Genomic DNA, 22,837 nt, shown 5'->3' with positions numbered 1-22,837 from the left:
CATAGTAGCCATAGTCAAGTGTGCTACCTCCTTCTACAGAGGACTCATTAATTATTTGGCGTCATCATTTATATGGCATGTAAACTATTTAAACAGAAAAAGTAATAAAATAGGCGTGCACACCTTGCACTGGCTCTGCATACAAGTTTATTACAAGTAAAAATGATAAAGATAAAATGAAATAATAATCAAGATCAAAATAACAGAAAGTACATATAAAAATATGTAAAAACACACTCTAATAGTCCTCACTGGTACTGTTGACGCAATAAAAATATAGAAAACATGAGACATAGAAATCATTTATGTCATGCCCAAAGTCCGATGTCAACATAAAAAGTGCAGACTCCAAAGGCAATGCAGTGATGTATTATAATTCACCAATGGACAATGCAATGATCAAACTGTAGAAAGGCGAGATATTGCAGTTTAGTTAATAAGCCCCACAAAAATAGGGTGCCGCCTGAGGCAATTTCAATATAGTGTGTGTTTTGCGGCTGATACTCTTTTTATGTTTTCACCTGAAGTTTATGTCACCCTGATGGATTTATGCGCATACTATGCTAGTTGTCTTCTTCATATTGATTATCATCAGCGGAGTGTCCGGAATTTGGCTCTTAAAAGAAATTTCAATTGCGGTTTTGTTGATATTTGGCTCAGTTGACTAAAAAGTTTGCCCACCACTGCATTAGTGCCACTGTCTTCTCAAACAGCTGAATGGTGGGGGTCCTGGTTGTCAGACCCCACCGATAAGATACTGATGACCTATCCAGAGGACAGGTCATCATCAGTTAAAAAAAAAAATAACTTGGAAAACCCCTTTAATTGATAAAAATAAACTATTAACACTTCTATTTTTGAAAGCATTCTTACTTTACAGCAATTTTCCCACAAGTGCCTAAAACATTTACACAATGCTGTATATAAGAAAGAACAAACTGTATAAGTAAAGCCATGATATGTACTTACCGCTGCCCTGGATATTATCCCATACAGCAGGCGAGGTAGATCCAGCTTAACTATTGACACTAAACATCTCTTCCCTCCCCATAGCAATTAAATGTCTTTCCTGCAACTTCTTGATCCCTAAATTAACCTCCCTGAGAAGAGATTACTGTTTGCAGGAAGAAGAAAGGGCCTTTGAACAATCCGCCCTTGAAAACAAAGCAAATCAGAAAAAAAAAAACAAGATAATCTTGAGGCTTGATGGATACTGTGAGCGAGAAGAACCCTGTGTCAATGTGGCTGGCTGTGTTCAGCATCCTAATACAGCATGCCTAGGAACACGAAGGTCACTCGGTAAGGATAGGTGCCCTGCAATATCATGGCTCATGGCGGAAAGATGCTGCTTGTGAACAGGGACACACACAATACAGGAGCCGGATCATGTGTCCGTGGTCTAAGGTTTCACGGCACACCAGGACTTCATTTCAGATGACAGAGCTAAACTTACCATCCTGGGAAACGACACATTTACAGTTGTCTCAAAGTTTCTTTATTTAAAGTCAACATAACCGGCCACACATGTCCAAAAGGAGTCAGGAAGAAGGCAGAAACATGGAGTGCTTGTCAAAGAAAGCACCCAAGAGAAGAAGGCCTCCGCCATCCCTTTCTGCAGCACACTACATTATTCAGTAGGCTAGAACTGTCAAGGGCTAAAAGTGATATGGGCATAAAATGCTGCCAACACGGGCGCTCAGCTCTACAACATATCATTTACACCCAGTAGTGCTCCTCTTGTCTTGATGGGGAGTTTTCTGTATTGGTTAATTTAGTGCATTCTTGACCTTTGTACAAAAAAAATGTGTATATATGTTGGGGGAGACAAGGACCAGGCAGTTGAAAATCCCTTTGTTCTGAGGGGAGAAGTCACCACCAGTCATCTGGCAGTGGATGCCTTCTCCATTCCAGCTGAGGACACATGCAGAAGAGAGAACTGTCTTTTGAACATGAGTTTGGCCGACAGTTATCTAACGTGTATGGCCAGTCTAGACTTCAGAAGACTAACTACAGATTTTCAGTAGTGGAGATATACACTGTGTTGGAAGTTCCCCATAGCAAAATAAAAATGGGGCCATCTTCTTGTCCATTCCTCTAGTTGGTACCAACCAACAGACACTCTGTTGCCCACAACACACTCTGAACTACTGCCAATGCCCTCCAATTTCTCTCCATGTCCTACAAACCACTTATCATCCTTGCCCAAGTCCAACATTGTGATGAGACAGGAGGGAGGGCTCCAGAGTTGGACGTTTGTTTTTAGGCTTGGCACAGGGAGAAGTTCCATCTACCTCTATGAAACACACCACTCACCGGGGCATCAGTCTTTGATATATAAACTTATTATACACAGTAAGCACTGCACGCCAGATAAGTGCAATAATCCGGCAAGGACACGTCCCTGTCTTTAGAGGATTTCACCAAGAACTTCAAGGTCGTATCTGAAACAGTGAGGCTTGCAGAGCACGCAGCTTTTATGGATACAAATAGACATACAATTAGTTGCGCCACTCAGTGAGCTACGCCAACAATTTTTGACTCTTTCCACCTGTACTATGTAGCAGATCCTGTTGGTCTGGAATTCACAAAAAAACACCACCTCGACAGTCAAGAACACTAAAATGTTGCCTATACCTTCTCACTACCCCAGGGGTCAGCAATCTCTAGCACTCCAGCTGTTGGGAAACTACAATTCCCAGCATGCTCCATTCACTTCTATGGTAATTCCAAGAACCGCTGCGCTAGTGTGCATGTGGGGAGTTGTAGTTTCACAACAGGTGGAGTTCTGGAGGGTGCAGCATGCTGTGCTATTTTTTCCTGCTTTTTTTGACATAACCTAAAACGGGGGCACTTAACTACCTCCACTGCAGATGTGACCCTAGTCTAAGAAAGTTTGAGTCCAGTCTCACTTTATACACTATATTCAAATAGCAATTCCCCAATATAATAAAATGTAAAATATTATTAGAATGTTATTATAGAAGATCTGTCCCCTTAAGCCATGGAATAATCCAACTACCTTGCACAGTGGAGGAAAATTTTTATATTTGCCCTCACTGACCCACAGCATCGTTTAGTGTAGCCTGTATTCAATCAATATAGATTTAAAGGGGTTTTCTGAGTGTTTTATACTGATGACCTATCCCGAGGATGGGTCAGCAGTATCTGATTGGTGGGGGTCCAGCTCCCTGAACCCCCAACAATCAGCTGTTTAAAGATACTCTTCCTAGGCCAGTGACGTCACGTTCATCAGTCATATGGCCTAGGTACAGCTCAGTCTCATTCAAGTGAATGCGGCTGACATGCAATACCAAGCACAGCCACTATACAATGTACGGCGCTGTGCTTAGTAAGCTGTAAGAAGGCTGTGGGGCTCTAGTGGGAGTGCTGGGATTCGGACCCCCATGGATCATATAATGATGACCTATCCTGAGGATAGGTCATCCATACAAAACATTTAGAAAACCCATTTATACAACAGGCTCTCAAAAATAAGGCAGTGTCTGCTACATATTCGACAGGGCAACCTTCGAAATATAATGGGGAAATGTTATTGATGCAATTGACTATATTTACTTAAAGTTATTATACTGTGAAGCTTTAAAGGGGTTGTCTGGGTTTGGAGCCTACAACTCCGGGTTCCATCCCTGTCCCCCTGAAAAAAAAAACAAAAAAAAAAAAAACATTCACCTGTCCACATTCCCGCAGGTGCACCATTCCCAGCAACTTCTGGTCTCCATAGGACTTGGCCGCAGCTTGGTCCCATGACCTCTATAACCAGTCACTGCTGTGATGTAGTCTTCAAGCTGCTTTGGCCCCAGTGGTCAAAGGACCAACCCGCTTCCTGGTCCTGCAGGGACGGAAAGGGTCCGGGAACGGAACAGCAGCCAGGGGAGTGGGGGGTTTTTATGTTCAGGGGAGGATCCCAGGAGTTGGCTCCAAGGCCTGACAAACCCTTTCATACAGTGGTAATTTGAACTTCACCATCATCTACCATATAACTGTAACTGGTTTGCCATTCGTAAACCAAGTGAAGATGAATGTCACGTCCTTGAGCAGGACAGTGTTACATTTATTACAGGTTCAGACCACCAAGATTTGTTGAAAAATTCCTGGTGACCTCAGTGTCAAATAAGCCCCCAACCTCAGTTTTCCTTGCAACTTTTTCAGAGTTTTTGAAATACCACAGATTTATTAATACTTGATTTATGAGGATCCCAATACTGTGCACTGTCGTTAGGTAGCCCGTCTCTTTCAGCTTACTATCAGCCAGAACTTTATGGCTTTACTGCATTCCCCTCATGCCAACAAGGCACTGGCGCAGGTGGACTGACAAGAGGGTAAAGAGGTCACGGACTTCCTAACTAAACTCCAGTAAGTATCTGTTCGCACCCATCATACTTTACTGCAGCCTTGACACTAGAAGCATTAGCTACAGTATGTATGTGCTTGGATCCTGCTGGTTACAGCCTGTGTCCTGCTTCTAAGCCATTCTACAGGTTACATACAGAACTCATTTACATAAAAATGTATCTTAATACCAGGCACAGAACAGTAATTTGATGACGGGAAAACAAATTTTAATTTTTGGATGTGTTTGACAACAAGCTTGTTGACTGTTTCTGACGACGACTAGCAGAACTGTTAATGCAGCTCTGGATTATAAGGCCTCTTTCATTGTTCTTCAATCAGCAGTCCGTGCTGGACTATCTTTTCTACTGCTGCTGATTAAAGTACTCACCTGGTTCGGTCCGCGCACAGGAGATTCAACATGCAGGGTGAGCTGGATTTGTTTTCTACATTGTTTTTCAAGCGTTGCGTGAAAATCGCAGCATGTTCTATATTCTGCATTTCTCACGCAACGATGACCCCCTTAGGCCTCTTTCACACGGGCGTTGCGGAAAAATGTGCGGGTGCGTTGCGGGAACACCCGCTATTTTTCCGCGCGAGTGCAAAACATTGTAATGCGTTTTGAACGCACGTGAGAAAAATCACGCATGTTTGGTACCCAAACCCGAACTTCTTCACAGAAGTTCGGGCTTGGGTTGGGTGTTGTGTAGATTTTATTATTTTCCCTTATAACATGGTTATAAGGGAAAATATTAGCATTCTGAATACAGAATGCATAGTAGGTGATCAATTGAGGGTTAAAAAAATAATTAAAAAATTAACTCACCTTCTCCTCTTGTTCGCGTAGCTCCCGGTCTCTTCTTTACTTCTCAAAAGATGAAATATCGGCTAGGACCTGTGGTGACGTCAGATCACATGCTCCAATCACATGGTACCTCACCACGGTGATGTACCATGTGATTGGAGCATGTGATCTGACGTCACCAAAGGTCCTTTAGCCGATAGTTCATCTTTTGAGAAGTAAAGAAGAGACCGGGAGCTACGCGAACAAGAGGAGAAGGTGAGTTAATTTTTTTTTAACCCTCAATTGATCACCTACTATGCATTCTGTATTCAGAATGCTATTATTTTCCCTTATAACCATGTTATAAGGGAAAGTAATACAGTTTATAGACTGTCACCTAGCAACCATGCGTGAAAATCGCACCGCATCCGCACTTGCTTGCGGATGCTTGCGATTTTCACGCAAACCCATTCACTTCTATGGGGCCTGCGTTGCGTGAAAAACGCACAAAGAGGAGCATGCTGCGATTTTCACGCAACGCACAAGTGATGCGTGAAAATCACCGCTCGTGTGCACAGCCCCATAGAAATGAATGGGTCAGTATTCAGTGCGGGTGCAATGCGTTCACCTCCCGCATCGCATCCGCGCGGAATACTCGCTCGTGTGAAAGGGGCCTTAGAAGTGAATGGGGCTGCGTGAAAATCGCATCCGCACAGATGGTTGCTAAGAGATGTTGTTTGTAAACCTTCAGTTTTTTATCACGCGCGTGAAAAATACATCAATGCGCATTTCACCCGCGTGATAAAACTGAACAACTGAACGCAATCGCAGGCAAAACTGAATGAACTTGCTTGCGAAATCGCGCATTTTTAACTGAATGCATCCGGACCTAATCCGTATGACTCATCTGCAAGGGGCCTAATACAGGCCATAACTCTCAATCAGTGCAATGTATTTACAAAGTTACTCAACTTTTAATGTAGATTAGTTTTATATACAAGTTGTTCAGTGCACATGTCTCCTTTTAGGTGAGGCATTCATAGGAAGTTTTCCAGTTTGTGTAGTCTCAGGCTAGTTGTTCATTCTCTCAGATCACATGTATGGGTCTAGGACGACCACTTAAGCAGGCCTCTTTTGTTGGTGTTTGCCTATAGATAAGCTACCGTGAGAACACAAGTTTCAGCCCGTTAAGTAGCTGTGACATCACAAATGTCTGTTGGGTATACTGCTGTGACATCACAATATGTTTCCACTGGGTAAGCTGCTGTGACATCACAAGTGTATTTTCACTAGGTAGACTGCTGTGACATCACAACTGGGTTTCGATCAGGTAGGCTACCATGGTATTACAAGTGGGTTCCTGGCAGGCAAGGCTTGTTTCACATTAGTGGCAGAGATCAGTCTGCCGGACCTCTGCGCACTCCGGCATTGCCGGAGGTATGTAAGCCTCTGTCCAACCTTATTAACTATAATGGGGACGGGCAGAGATCCGGCAGCATTCTGGCGAGTGTGCGCGCATCGGTTTTCTTCTGGACGATTCTTGACATATTTGAGGGAATGCGACTGGATCTCCGCCGGTCCCCATTATAGTTAATGGGGCCGGACGGAGATTTACAAACCTCCAGCAATACCGGAGTGCAACGACATCCAGCAGGCTGTTCCCCGCTGGAAAAAGTGTGCAACTAGCCTAAGCTGCTGTGACCAGGGCTGTGAAGTCGGAGTCAAAATCGAGGAGTCGGAGTTGGAGGCAATTTTGGGTACCTGGAGTCGGAGTCGGCAAAAAATGAACCGACTTAGACTCCGACTCCTACTAGATTTAAATTGGAATAAAATAAAAAAAATGCAAGTTTAAATGTCCCAATTCACAAAAAGTTATAATTAATTACCGTATTTTTCACCCTATAAGACGCACCTGCCCATAAGACGCACCTAGGTTTTTGAGGAGGAAAATAAGAAAAAAAATATTTTGAACCAAAAGGTGTGCTTTTGGTGGGTTTTGAACTAATGGTGGTCTATGGATGGCACTGTTATGGGGACATCTGTGGATGGCACTGTTATGGGGGCATCTGTGGATGGCACTGTTATGGGGGCATCTGTGGATGGCACTGTTATGGGGGCATCTGTGGATGGCACTGTTATGGGGGCATCTGTGGATGGCACTGTTATGGGGGCATCTGTGGATGGCACTGCTATGGGGGCATATGTGGATGGCACTGTTATGGGGGCATATGTGGATGGCACTGTTATGGGGGCATATGTGGATGGCACTGTTATGGGGGATCATTGTGGGGGCATCTGTGAATTGCACTGTTATGGGGGCATCTGTGGATGACACATATATAGCATCTTATCTTATGTGTCATCCACAGATCCCCCCCATAACAGTGTCCCTGTGTAGTGAATGGGGGCCGGCATCTGTTTCTGTAATGGCAGCGGGGCCTGCTTTATTCATAAAGTGGGCGGGGCAGGCGCGTGACGTAGTGAGCTACACTAGGAGCGCCCACCCGGCCTCCTGACTGCCAAGAAGTTAGTAGTAAGTAGTACAGCGCTAGATTTAAGATGATTGAAATACTTTAACAATACCCACAAGTTAGATATGATTACCGTATACTACAGTGAGCGGGGCCCGGTGTAGTAGAATACAGTGACTGCACCGGGCCCCGCTGCCATTAAAGAAACAGATGCCAGCCCCCAGCCCCTCCTCCCTCTCAGCCTATTCACCGGACGGTCGCAGCATTTGCCCCCATAAGACGCACTGGTGTTTTTCCCCCACTTTTGCGAAAAATACGGTACTTCTCTACTGTAAGAATAAAGGCCAATGCATGCAGTGCGTCACGTTACCGCAAAACGAACACGTTAAGTGACCATGAAGAAGCATGCTTTTCATATGCTTCACTATATGGCACGCAACGCACAGTTAAGGAGCGGCAATACTTATACTTTCCATTGTGTTGTGTTCCGCTGTTACAGGGAACGCATCGCCCATGGTTAACCTAGCCTCTCACTGATAACTGATTAAGAAAATATGTTCAAGACTGAAGCTGTAAACCATTTGAAAAACTGCTGTCATTCAGCTAAGGCTATAAAACCTTGTAAACTCAGATTGTTAGCTTAAACTTTAAACATGACTATGGGATTCTACTAGGGAAATCATGTTTTAAATAAATGCCCCTTCCCCTGCCCCTTCCTGCATCCTCCCACTGCCCTCTCTTCAGCAGAAGATCAGCACACAAAGGAGAAGGCAGCAGCTTCCTTGCCAGTAGTTCTGTGGTAATGACATGTATGTTGCCTTTCTTTCCTTCAAGGAATGTATAAAATACATTTGCATATTAAATACAGAGGAGTCGGGGAGTCAGAAGTACCAAAAACTGAGGAGTCGGAGTCAGAGTTGGAGTCAGAGCATTTATCTACCGACTCCACAGCTCTGGCTGTGACATCACAAATATGTTTTCACAAATGTATGTGACATCACAGCTGTTCAGTTAAACAAGCTATGGTGACATCACAAATGAGTTTTAGTCATTTAGCTGCTGTGATATGAGGGTTTCAGACAGTAAAGCGGCTGTGATATCACAACTAGTTTCAGTCAAGTAAACTCTGGGGCGTACATAACATACATACTGCCAAATTAGGAGCTGGAAAAGAAGGGGCCCATATACTGTTCTTGCACATTGGCCCCTCTGTCATTGGATTCTGCCCCTGTAGGAAGTAGATCGCGATACAGTACAGAGACTGATTAATTAATTTACATTTTCAACATAACTTTCTACTTCAGAACAGAACTATTGTCTCTGTGTTCACGCTTTCTCCTCTTTACGTAGTTTAATTTTAATGACTTTTGCTGATTTTAATCCTGCTCCGGAGAGATGCTGTCCTTGGTTACTTTACTGATGGGACACTTCAATTGCCTCATCTCTTAAAATGTATCAATTACAAAGTGGAAAATAAAAACAAGAGAAAACAGATACGGTTACAAACGTCCCGTAATGCCGGTTATTTCCCCTATAATTAGGGCTTCGCTGGAACAAGACTGTCAGTCGTGAGTAACATTGTGGTTGTGCAGATTCCACTGAGTGAAGTAACTGTTTTCTGGCTGCCAATTCCACCATCTGTTAATTATATAACCAATAAAATAGATGTAGTACTAAATAAAAAATGAATTCACAACGTTCTGCAGAATAATGCAGCAGTTCAGTAGGATCAATTGGAGACTTCGTCTGGTGTAACGCTTCTTTCAGACTTGCGTTGTTATAGTCCGGTATTGAGATCCTAAACAGATCCGTTTTGATTTTGCACATCAGGATGCAACTGTTCCGTTAGGATGCGATTGTGTGAAATAAAAACTTAAAAAAAAAACGGATCTGTCACTAAATACATTGACAATCAATGGGTGACAGATCTGTTTTTTTAGGCTCCTAACTCACCATTGAATTGCATTGTTTTTAGTGCCCGATTAATTTTTCCCCCCGTTATTATGACTTGACACAAAACCGCAGCTGACTGCGTTTTTGTGTCCGGTCACAAAATGGAATGCTGACAGAATAGAAGGCATCCTGAATGGATCTCTTTCCATTCCGAATGCATGAGGACTAAACGGAAACGTTTTTTTTTCCGGTATTAAGATCCTCTGCCGGATCTCAATACCATAAGCAGAAGCTTGAATTCCGCTGATGGGCCTGAAGTCTACGAAGCCTGAAACATATATGTCCAAATCTACAGGGTGGGCCACAAAAAAAGCAATGTTTTCCCCCGTGTGGTTTGTACAGGATAAGGTTGGGATCACATTACGTTTTTTCCATCTGTTTAATGTATACAAAAAACATATACGTTAAACGGATGCCTCAGAATGATGCCATACAGTGGCATCCGTTTACCATAGAGTTCCTTTGTAAAAAATAAATAAAATATATATGTTTTTTTACCGGACTGTGCAGGATACCAGAATGTGGTGTGCTGCATTTTGTATCCTTTTTTTCCTAACGTATACGTCAAACGGAGGCAAAAAACGTGATGTGAACCCAGCCTAAGGCCCCTTGCAGACGAGCCAGTATTCCGCGCGGGTGCAATGAGTGATGTGAAAGCATTGCGCCCGCACTGAATCCAGACCCATTCATTTCAATGGGTCTGTGTACATGAGCGTTGTTTTTCACGCATCACTTGTGCATTGCATGAAAATCGCAGCATGTTCTATATTCTGCATTTTTCAAGCAACGATGACCCCCTTAGAAGTGAATGGGGCTGCGTGAAAATCGCATCCGCAAGCAAGTGCGGATGCGATGCGTTTTCACAGGTGGTTGCTAAGAGATGTTTGTAAACCTTCAGTTTTTTATCACGCGCGTGAAAAACGCATCAATGCGCATTTCACGTGCGATAAAAACTGAACACCTGAACGCAATCGGAGAACAAAACTGAATGAACTTGCTTGCGAAATCGTGCATTTATAACTGAACGGACCTCGTCAGCAAGGGGCCTAATACTCATCAAGCCTAACTGTCCTACAATAAAACAATAAAACTAAAGGTTTGTGGCCTCCACGGTCACCAGACCTATCGATGTATGACTTTTTACTGTAGGGTTACAGTATCTGAAGGGTACGGTTTATGAAACTAACCCCCAGACAGTGTCTGCAATTCACGTCCAGAAAATGGAACATGTGCTGTAGATGTCCCTGAATAATAAGTCGGCACAACTTTGCATGGTTAGTAGAAAGAAGAGGATAGCTGCATAAAAGTATGATGCAGGATCAGACTAGACAGGCTTTGGTTGTAGTATGTAGCGCTGGATACACGTACAGGTGATACTCGAAAAATTTTAATATCGTGCAAAAGTCCATTTATTTGAGTAATGCAAATTAAAAGGAATTGCAATAATGCAGCTTAAAATTTGAGTTTTGTGAAAAGGTTCAATATTCTAGGCTCAAAGTGTCACACTCTAGTCAGCCAATTAATCCATACCCCCTGAGCAAAGGGGACCTGAGATTGTGACTTTGGGGTTTTCATAAGCTGTAAGACATAATAACCCAAATTATAACAAATAAAGGCTTGAAATATCTCGCTTTGCATGTAATGAGTCTCTCATATGTTAGTTTCACCTTTTAAGTTGCATTACTGAAATAAATGAACTTTTATTTATTTATTTTATGCACTTATATAGCGCTACCATATTCTGCAGCGCTTTACAGACATTAGCATCACGCTGTCCCCAATGGGGCTCACAATCTAAGTTCCCTATCAGTATGTTTTTTGGAGTGTGGAGGGAAACTGGAGAACCCGGAGGAAACCCACGCAAACACGGGGAGAACATACAAACTCCATGCAGATGTTGTCCTGTGGACTCAGCCACCGTGCTGCCCAACTTTGCACGATATTCTAATTTTTCGAGTTTCACCTGTAGATCTGCATAGGGGCTGTAGGCATAAATAGTTGTACATTTTTAACCAGTATGTGGAAAGTTGCTTAATAGGTTTTTAGATGTATTCTAGAAATGCCAAAGAAGGACTTGATGTGTAATGTGCATAGTTCATCCACACTCTACATCATGAAGGTCACACCAAGGAACGTCACATGGCCCAGGAAGAGGCCTAAGTACTCAGGGAGTGCCTCGGCCCGTTCATCAATATGGAAATCCTTGAAAACCCCTTCAATGCACATTATACATATACCTATTATTTAAAGAGTAGCTTAATTTTTACACAACTTTTTTTAAAAATGTCCCAGAGGGTTCCTGCCTGTGCCCGCTCCACTCAGCTAATCCTGGCTTAGCACATTGTTAGCCAGCCTTTAGCCAAACTCAGGGGGCACAGGCAGGAGAATCACCGTTTGCTGAGGCCCCAAAAAGGGAAAATCTATTAATAAAGTATATTCCAAAAATTATTATAGGGCATTTAGGACATTTTTAACTTGCATAAAAGTTTAGTTACTCTTTAAAGGTTTAAATAGGTATATATTTGTCATGTGTAGTGGGTCTATAAATGGCCGTTTCTATGGGAACAATAGGTTTTTTAAGAAAAAAAATAAAAATAAATAAATTATGTGAAGTAGGTACATATTTTTCAATGTAAATATGAACATTTCGGGGATTATTTATTAAGCGTTAAGCGTTTTAGACGCCAGTCTTAATAAGGCCCTGCGCTGGTGGTGGATCTGCCTGAGTTTTAAAGAGGCGTCGGCCTCTACATAAGTTCAGCTGGTCCTCCGCCAGTGTACGAAAGCTCCCTTGCTGGCGTAGAGTTAGACCATTTTCTACGCCTAAAACAGGCCTGGAAAACGATGAATGAGACGGGCCTGCCGGCCTGTCCCCTTCCCTGTCCATGTTTTTAGACCTGGCATGAGCAGGGAGAAGTCACAGATTGTGGCGCCAGAAATACGCCTAATTTAGGCGTATTTCTGTTTAATAAATGGCCCCCTTTTTCTGCAATAGGACTTTTTGTGTGCACCACTTTCTGCTCACATATTTATCCATGCTGTAATACTTCCTCTTTTTAAGCGATTTCACTTCGCCCTTCGCTATAAATTGGTCTCTTCATTAGTTTTATAAATGCACAGTGCACGGTGCCCAGGCTTTGGCTGCTTAGAGGGAGGCTCAATATCCTCCACACAAATGTGCTTTTATGTTGAACAGGAACATATTCCAACCTCCCACCTATTAATCTCAGGGATGGTTTCAAAAAATTGTGAACTAAGGGTGTACGGTATGTCAGCTTGTGGACATCCCACCAACATTTTTATCACTGTCTATTAATAAACCAAGCTGATAATGTGTTATATTGTACCACAGGTTCTTTTTAAAAGCAGCGTGTTCATGTTAAGCCTCTCTAGCTTAGGCCCCCTGCACACGAACATGTGCTTCCCGTTGCGATATTGCGGACCGCATTTGCGGATCCGCGATACACGGGTGCCGTTCCGTGGGCATTCCGCATCACGGATGCGGACCCATTCACTTGAATGGGTCCACAAATCTGGAGATGCAGAATGGTGCGGAACGGAAGCACGGAACGGAACCCTACGGAAGCACTACGGAATGCTTCCGTGGGGTTTCGGACCGTACTTCCGTTCCGCAAAAAGACAGAACATGTCCTATCTTTTTGCGAAACGGACGGATCGCTGCGGCTGCCTCACGGACATTTTGCGGGCCGCAGCACGACCACGGGGTGCACACGTTCGCGTGCAGGGGGGCCTTAGTCTGTGGGTCCTGCGGTTTAAGAAACGTAAGTAATTCCCTGCTGCCCTTCTTGTTATGATCCAAATGAAGCAAATGACTCCTCCTAGGATTGCAAGATTTCTTTATAATTATCTGACAAAATATGAATAATCCTATATAAACCACACTTTAATCAATCAAGGAATTCCTTACACTGTAACATAATTTAAAATGCTGTCAGAAGGGGGCACAGTGAAATCTGGTACGCCACTTTTGGACACAAAATGTCACAAGTGTGCAACATTTTGTGCATTTTTGCAACTTTTGGTGTAATTTTGCGACATTTGATGAGCTTCACCACCTATAGTGTGCAAGCACGACCGCCACTGCTGGATTGCAGAGTGGTCGTAACCGTGGAAACGAGCAGTGTATAATGTGATAGAAAAATGAATCAAGCCAGCAAAGGAGGCAATATGGATAATAACAATACATTAGTAAGTGCCTTGTATTAACTTCTTCTACATAATAAATGCTATTTGCTGAAGTGATACAGCCCCTTTAAGATCTGGCAAACGTGGAAATAAGACAGAGATGAGATTCGCGTGTGTAGTCTGAGACCTGACGGAGACCCATTTTTGGGCAGGGATTCAGAGACAACCCTTGTCGTACAGAGGCTGAACACAGTCAGCAATGTTCTGATGTTCTCTTTTGTGTTCTTGCCGAGTTGGATGATGTGAAAGGTTTTATAAACATTATCTGCGCAGAAAACTCAGCACTGCTTATGCAAATGCTGAACCGCCTGATCTCTCGCCTTGTACACTTATCATCCGTCTGAAAGGAGGATAAAGGGAAATATCAACACGAAACACAAAGTGGAGCCGCCAGATGTAAATACAGAATCACGTACGTGCGGCAGACTCCTATATACTGTGCGACGCAGATAATATGGCATTTGATGGATCCCAGGAATGCGATACAAGAAGAACTGAGAGCCAGATTGTACTGCAGATAAGCTGATGTACTTTCTGGTGATCATGTACGGAATACATACAAAGTGTGTGTACGGAGGTCACATCTTCAGAAAACGCATAAAAAGCCACGGAGCAAGGGCTTACTGTTAAAAATGTAGATATGAGTCTCTGCCTTATAACGCCATGTTCTCTTTAGGTCTAATATCCTGACCTGGTTGTAGGGGTGGGCGATATGGCCTACAATCTATAATGCGATATAATTTGAAGCATGTGCGATATGCAATATATATTGCGATATATTATTTTCTTTTGTATGTATACAAAAAATACAAATTACAAAACTTTTCAAGAAATTTTTAATATGTGTATTGTGTAACAGATCTTTTTCCAAACAATGTAAAGATGAAGACTAAGTGTTAGTAAAACACAAATTTGCTGAAAATAAAGTGCAAAATGTAAAAAAATAAACATTACATTTCTTCCTCCTGTCCTGATTACAGCGCCATCAGCCCCATGGCATTTGCCATCATCATCATACATGTCCCCCAGAGCCAGTGCCATCAGCTCCATGGCATTTGCTATCATCATCATACATGTCCCTCAGAGCCAGTGCCATCAGCCCCATTGCATTTGCCATCATCATCATACATGTCCCCCAGGGGCCCAGAGCCAGTGCCATCAGCCCCATGGTAATTGCCATCATCATCATACATCTCCCTCTGTCACGGTGGTGAGTGGGGGAAACCCCCCACCGTATAATGGGAACTGATACTAGGCCACAAAACAAGGATAGGGAGCAGGTCACCTCCTACAGCCGCCCTAATCCTGACCCTGATCTCCTGACCGTATGAGCGCCCCCTAAAGGTGGGAGTGCTCATACACTCGAAGCTGGATCCTACTAGCGCTGACGGTCCCTGGCATAGGGGTCAGGAATAGGAGACAACCGGTTCCTCAGGGACTCAGACGAACCTGAGTCTCCAGCTGCCTAGTAACAGGTGGAAGGGAAAAGACAATCAGCAGCAACTGAACGGCAGGTAAGCACCTGGAGAAACAACAGCACACCAGAACATAAAACACTTACCTGCCGCAGCAAAGAAGGAAAAACACCAACAAAACCTGGACCCCCATGCGGCCACCGATGCAAGGTGGCTCCAGGCAAGGCTGCAAATGTCTTTAGGTTCAACAACAGACTGGGAAAAATATCAATCATCCATGCAGATCACAACACCAAACCGACCTGACATGGAACACCAGACATGGCATAAACCACACTAAACAACATAACAGGTGAGGAGGGGAAAGGAGACAAAGGGAGACAAACGCTGTCCAACTAGGATGCCCTCACACAGTTAACATGACACATCCAGAAAAGAGCAGAGCTCCTACACATATATAGGCAAACAGCCAACTGACCTTCAGGCTCACAACACAGTATAAGAAGAGCCAGAGGCCACACCCAGCTCCACCAAGCACACATCTTAACCCCAAACACACCAGGATGGGAAGGGACACACAACTTAAAGGGGAAGTGTCAAAACATGCAAAACAACATGTTGCCACTAGCAACAAGCATGCACGGCAAAAGTGTCATGGTCCACTACACCAGACCATGACACAGCCGTGACACCCTCAGAGCCAGTGCCATCAGCCCCATGACATTTTCCAATTGCCATCATCATACATGTCCCCCAGAGCCAGTGCCATCAGCCCCATGGCATTTGCTATCATCAGACATGTCCATGTCCCCCAGAGCCAGTGCCATCAGCTGCAGCAGCCATCTTAGAGTGAGACTGTGAGAGACACTGAAGAACTGTGTGAGCAGTGAATCCGACGGCATCCAGGTGTGAGAGTGACCAGAACTGCAGCTAAGTGAAGCTGATCGTGTTCAATACCCTGATCCTGTCCAGAGGAACGAGGATTGCTTCCAGGAATGCTGATGAGAGCTGAGGAGCAAAGCTACATACACTGCGGTACCGCATGCTTGATGGAGAGACATTTGTTCTGTTCAGAGGCACCAGCAGAGGCAGAGCAGACTCGGGTCGGTAAGATCGTGCACGCGCCTCATCACAGTGTTGGCGCCTAGGGACTGAGACCAGGCCTGTAGTTAGTTAGTTAGGGTGTCAGGCCACAAGTGTTACTACTGTTCATTGCAAGGACTCCATAACTTAAAGTGACATTTCACATTGGAGAGCTGATAAACTTCCCACAAACTCAAGCCAGGCTGGCGTTTTTGCTGAAAACAAATACTCAGGCACATGCTACAGGACCAGTTATGGAAGGGGGATAATGAAGATCTGTGTAAGATTGTAAGCTGTTGTGCTGCACCGCAGGCTAGCCCGTACCACACACCCTTCCAGTGATTCTTGTTCTTTTAGGGTAAAAACAGGTAAGGTGTGGCAGTTTAGTTGTGCCCGCCAGTAGGTAAATTACTGCTCTTTCCTCCTGGATCCATCGGAGGGCACCGTGCTGTGCAGCACAAGGGTCTCAGCCTTCGGGCTGGTTGTATGTAAATTTATTGTATGTTCTCAGCATTTGTGGTTGTGTTTATTGCCACATTTAAGTAAAATTCTGTTTTGGCAAAAAGCTGATGTTGGGGTTGCATTCCTCGTTCGTGACTTCACTGTATTCTGGGGAGCCCACCCCGGTACACGGCTTACAGATATATTAAAATTGTTTAAAAAATTGACTTCAAAGGTGGACAATTACGATAAGGATCCAATGATTTGTTCCTCACACTATATAGACAGTAGGGGAGACAATGGGTCACCCCAACTTTTGAACCCTCAGGCGCTTCCCAGTTGCCCAGCTACTCAGCACCAGTTTAGTGCAGAATGCAATTTTTCTATTTGGAATCTGCCACGTTGACGTCTCAAATGTTTCTCCACTAATTATTATCTCGGAATAATTTCTGAACCGACACATTTCAGTCATCAAACCACCGCAGACGCATTAATCTAGACCTGTCTACACCACTAAATTATCTTCCCACTAACAGATCATTTATTTCTCTTGGCTTGAGTTCCTCTATTGTATTCTGTTGACTTCATGGTGTTGATTATAAGCTCCGTACCAGGCCATGGTTTCATTTCTATTATGGGTTTTGACCACACATCATACAAAACCCACGTCCATAGGGTGGAAGTGATTTACCTAAACACCAGCGAGACTACCTTTCACCCTGACAAGTGGTAGGGGGTTATACTATGCCAGCAATGTATACATTTCCTTACATAGTAAGCGTCTGGGATACAATAAGGAGCTGTCAGCATGTCTGGACGACTCGCTGTCACCGCTATGACTTCATCGGCTGCTCACATACCTGTTTATTCTCCTTCCACCAGAAGCACAACACTCATCATAGTACTGGGGTGTATGCATTACAACGATGTGTATGTGCTCACTTGCTTCGTAGGCATAAAAGCAATCTTAGACATTTGCTAGGCTACACCGTCAAAAACCTTGTGGTCATTGTGCAATATACACATATGTGAGCAAATAGCTGTATACACTCTCGTGTAGGGGACATTCCCCATACATGGACGTTTTTACGTGTACGTTATACTACTTTGTTTTTTTTTTAAAGATTGAACATCTTACTTCTCAAATTTTCTCCTAATGGTGGGAGCTCAGAGTATTTTAGCTGTGATATGGACACTATATGTCCCTATAGAAACATTATTTGTCAATCTAGAGACCATTCATCCCGACATACATTAAGAATGTTACTACTGCTCCAGTCCTCAATGGCCGCACGCTGTTGTCTTCTGACATACATAATCCACATTTACAGAAGCGCCTTTGATGCCTTCAGTCAACGCCGTGCGCTCCTGCAATGCTAGTCCGGTATCTCACGGACCGTGTTCCACGGACGTCTGCTTGAGGCATCAAGTAAAATAGCTCCAGGTTTGGCGACCCATCTGCAGGACAGCACTTACCCCATATTGCCCCCACCAAATGCTATGGACGGTCGCTATGAAAAAGAATTATTCATAAAATAGGACCCTACCTTATTGTTCTGACAGACAGGCAATATTTCCACATTAGGTTCCACATGGGTCCTCCATCCCCCTTCATGACCGCCCAAGATATCCTGCAAAATCCACTTAGTAAGGTACAACTGAAGATATAAGGCGAGATCAGTTCAGGACTCACAAAGATGCAGTCGATTCCATAACTTGTAGAAATCCCCAGACTTCTGGGACCAAAACTTCAGTTGGAGCCTGGTCTCATGTTACCTCTTCATGGTTTACAGGAATCTGTGTTACCCTGAATATTATGCACATTTTCCGAGGAAGGAAAAAAAACTGATAACCTCAAAATGACTGGTTTGGCTTTTTTCCTTTAGCCAAGATTTCATCCAAAGGTCCCTTTATTAGGTTTCTTCAGCGTCTCCTCTCAGAAACTGCAAGTGAAATCATCTACTCGAGGCTGCACAAGACCCCAGCTGTCTGCACACTATCTGACTTGACGGCTGTGTAATAAACTCTTTCCCATGCTGAGCGCCCTAATGAATCATTTTCCAATAAGCAAACAAGGAGCCTGAAACTTAAATGAACCAGGGAAATGTGAGGCTGCACCGCTCAATGTACTAGGCGCAGTAATCTGCTTTTAGTACAAGGAAATGAAGCCATATTAAGGACACGCCAGTGATTTTCTGAAATGGAAAATACAGCGTCTAGAATCCTTTTGTCTTAATGTTCTTCTTCAGGAACACTGGATGAGAGACCTGGAGGGCACACCTTAGGCCTTGTATATGCCGCTGTGTTACAGCCCCATGTACAAGAAGCACATCTAGCGCCATCTAGGGAAAAGGCTCCCTGCCTTCCAGTGACAGCATCTATTCCCGTTTTTTGGATATGGACTATGTGAATAAGACCGAAGAAGAATTTAAAGGAGCATTAAATACAAAAATACTGAAATGGAAAAAAAATAAAAAAATTAATTCTAGTTCTTTGTCCCTTCATCTCCCCATCTCCTTTGATCATTTGTTTGCCAATTTAAGATCATCTTACAATTCAAACAGAGAAACATATAAATAAACTTTCTCTGTATCCCAGGAGATCAGCCATGTCCCCCACCTCCTTCTCACTGCCTGCCGACTGTCTGTAAGACAATTGGCTGCAGCAGGATCCTCCCACCTCTGTCCTGTCTACAATTGGGACAAAAGGAGTTTTAAGCTCCACCCCCTGTCCTGTCCTCTCAGCCAATCACCAGCAGAAAATGGAATAGATCAGCCTGGGATTAACCCTGTATTCTCCACAGGATTTCATTAAGTTTATTTCAGGAACATGCAGAAAATTCTGCAGGCTGACAAATCTGACAGACAACTAGATTTCCTTCTTGCAGCTTAGTTATCCTCAATCCATTGGCTAAAGGATAACTGACTGCTGGGATCCAGGGGGGGGTGGGGGGGGGGGGGTTGTCACATGTCCCTCATTTGAATGGGGGCTGTGCACTGTTGTTCCATTCAAAATCCATGGGACTGCTGGAGACACCTGAGTACTGTCCTCGGCTATCTCCAGCAGTCCCATATAGATATTGTGGCAGCAGTCATACAAGACGGCACAAAAAAGATAGATTGCAACCAAAGAACCAAAATAAAGCCTAAAGGAGGATTTTCTTAGTGGCCTAAAAATAATAAGTAGAAAAGGGAAACTATGATAAAAAAAAAAAAATAATTAGGGCTCATGCACACGAACATGTGCCGGCCTGGTCCGCAATGCACAGGCACCGACCGTGTACCCACCGTCTGCAGACGTGGACCCAGTCACTTGAATGAGGTCCTCGATCCGTATCCGATGTTCCGCACCGCAAAAAAGTAGTGCATGCACTACTTTTTTGCGGTGTGGAGGCACGGACAGAAAACTCACGGAGGCACTTCAAGTAAATGTGTGATATGGTGGACACGCTGCCCGTGCAGTATATTGTGGACCCGCTGTTTGTGGGCTGCAAAACGGGGACGGCTGGGCAACGGCCGTGTGCATGAGCCCTTACAGTCTTTCTGAAGGATCCCTGGCCGTCGTGGAGGCCTAAGAATACTAGTTTCTGCTACTTAGTAACAGTAGAGGCAGCCTAATGGTAGGAATATTATATCTGCCCTTGTGCCCACCCAGCATTGTCAATCACATAGACAAGTCGGGGCAGCTGTGAAAAATCATACAATGATCACTGGGTCTCAATGCTGGATCGGGGAATGCTAGGTAAGTAATAGAATTATAGTACTACAGTATAAGGATATATCCCCACAAAACCTGAAGTCTATGTATACACGCAGACATACATTACTTGGCTCAGTGTCTGAGATGAAAACTCTGCTCTTAAAGGGGTTGTCCCATGAAAAATATTCTACAGTTTTCAAACCAGCACCAGGATCTAAATACTTTTGTAATTGCTTGTAATTAAACATTTAGCATAGCCACTGAGTTATTCAATAAAATATATCTGTACAGCGCCACCTGCTGTTTGTCCCCCCCCCCCCCCCCTTATTTCTTTGTCCGGCTCACTGAGAAGGCTGCACATGCTAGGTTTCATCCTTCAACTGCCTCGTGATAGGGAGAGCTCAGACACGCCCCCTGAGCTACAGCAAAAAGGACACTCCCCTGAGCTGTGATAGGGAGAGCTGAGACACGCCCCCTGAGCTACAGCAAAAAGGACACTCCTCTGAGCTGTCAGCTTCATATAAATCTAGCAGAGCAATGACTGGGGAGATCTCTGGATCCATGTGAGGTACAGGGCCGGTTCTAGTTTTGTTAGAAAGAGATTGTCATGTACTATATGATGTCCGGTTTTAATTTTTTTACACTAGTTATTGGATAACCCCTTTAAGCCCTAACTTCTCAAAAGATTTAAACAAGCGAGTTCCCTGGACACATTCCCGAATGATAGTGTAAAGGGTAATTGACATACATGGTACTCTGAACTGCCAAGGCATGACTACGCAGATTTACAAAAAATGAAAGATCCTAAAAGGACGTTGTTGCCAGCAGATTGTATTCTTCTAACAAAAGCACTGGAAGATCTGGAACTAATTAGAAATGAGCTCACCACGAGTCGAAACAGGAATTGTTCTGCTCCAGCAGTCGCCCAGATGAAAGCACTGACAACTCTGAAGACTACGAAAGCCATAGTGATGGAGGTCACTCAGAGTCCAGTTGTTTCCTCAGCACTAGCATACAGTATTACAGTGCTAGTATACAGTACTCTAGGACAGTCTGCAGGCAGATGTCCTAATACCCCACTGCCTGGACATGTAGGGGAGAAGGGCTGACGCAGCAAAAGTCAAAATGGGGGCCGCCTTCTAGTGTGGGTTAATGTCACCATACATCTCATCTAGAATAGGGTGGCTTAGTATTACCTCTAACACTCCATTTCTGGTAGGGGTGTTTAGGGCACGTTCACACAACCATAGTGATTTTGCGGATAAGCAGAACACGGATACCGGCTCGTGTGCGTTCCACAATTTACAGACCGCACATGGCCGACACTGTGATAGAAATGCCTATTCTTGTCCGCAATTGCAGACAAGAATAGGACATGCTCTATCTTTTTTGCGGTGCCACGGAACAGAACTACGGATGCGTATAGCACACGGCGTGCTGTCTGCATCTTTTGCGACCCCATTGAAATGAATGGGTCCGCACCCAATCCACAAAATTGTGGAATGGGTGCGGACCTGTTCATACGGTCGTGTGAATGAGTCCTTAAAGGGATATTCCATAACCAGGCATGAATGAATGAATGAAGAAGGGGCAGCACATGTGCATGGCTCTCTCCATTCACTTCTATTGGACCTATAGACATTCACTTCTAAGAAATTCTGGAGAACAGCTGAGCGCACTTGCTTGGCCGATTCCATAACTCCCATTGAAGTGAATGGAGAGAGCAGTGTACATGAAGTGTCACCTCTCCATCCCATACGTGGATGCGGCAGCTAGGGGGGAGATATAATAGAACCACATAGAAGTCAATGGGCACCATATTATGGTATATTTTTGTGCATGGGCCCCTAATCGAGTTTGTTTTTATGAAGGTGACATACTGGACACCTGTGAGAATACTTGATGCATGGAGCTATCCCTGAAACTGTACAGGGCTCATTCACAGGAACAAGTGACAGTTGTGCAAAACACGCACACCGGCCATGTGCACCCTACAACACAGTGTGGACCCATTGACTTCAATGGGTCTGGCATCCGCAAGATGTGGTCAAAGATAGGACGGCCTCATCTTTTGCGGCGCAGAGTCACAGACCCGGAAGAACATGGAAAGCCTTCCGTGTGCTTCTGGGTCCATGCCTCCGCATCGCAAAAGATAGGACAGGTCAGGACAAGTCAACAGGTCCAAACCGCAAAGTGGAGTGCACACAGTCAGTGCTCGTGTTTTGCAGATCCGCAGTTTGCAGTCCGCAAAACGGGCACAGCCGTCCCATATATCAATATAACATTCATAAACGTCAGCATATTTTTTTTTTATTATCAGGTTTATTGTCAGACCTATAATTTAGAAACCTGAATAATCAGTGTTTGACAATTTACACCACTTTTTTTTTAATTACCATTGTTTGTCTATTTTTCATAAAATTAGAGGCGCAATT

At 44.0% G+C, this 22,837-nt stretch overlaps 1 protein-coding gene across 5 annotated transcripts in view; it reads right to left on the bottom strand.

Moving 5' to 3' along the window:
- IQSEC1 (IQ motif and Sec7 domain ArfGEF 1) overlaps positions 1-22,837 on the bottom strand; it is a 229,475-nt gene that overhangs the window by 182,187 nt on the left and 24,451 nt on the right. Inside the window, exon 1 of one of the 5 annotated variants that reach the window (XM_040406685.1) lies at positions 18,251-18,699. The exons of the other annotated variants lie outside the window; for them this stretch is intronic. Within the exon in view, the coding sequence (XP_040262619.1) occupies positions 18,251-18,318 (68 nt within the window). The 5' untranslated portion in view covers positions 18,319-18,699. Of the gene's footprint in view, positions 1-18,250; positions 18,700-22,837 lie in introns of those variants that run through there. 5 annotated transcript variants of the gene reach the window in all.

The sequence above is a fragment of the Bufo bufo genome, chromosome 9 (genome assembly GCF_905171765.1).
Source record: "Bufo bufo chromosome 9, aBufBuf1.1, whole genome shotgun sequence".
Classification (NCBI taxonomy): Eukaryota; Metazoa; Chordata; class Amphibia; order Anura; family Bufonidae; genus Bufo; species Bufo bufo.
This window is presented reverse-complemented; position numbering and strand designations above follow the sequence as displayed.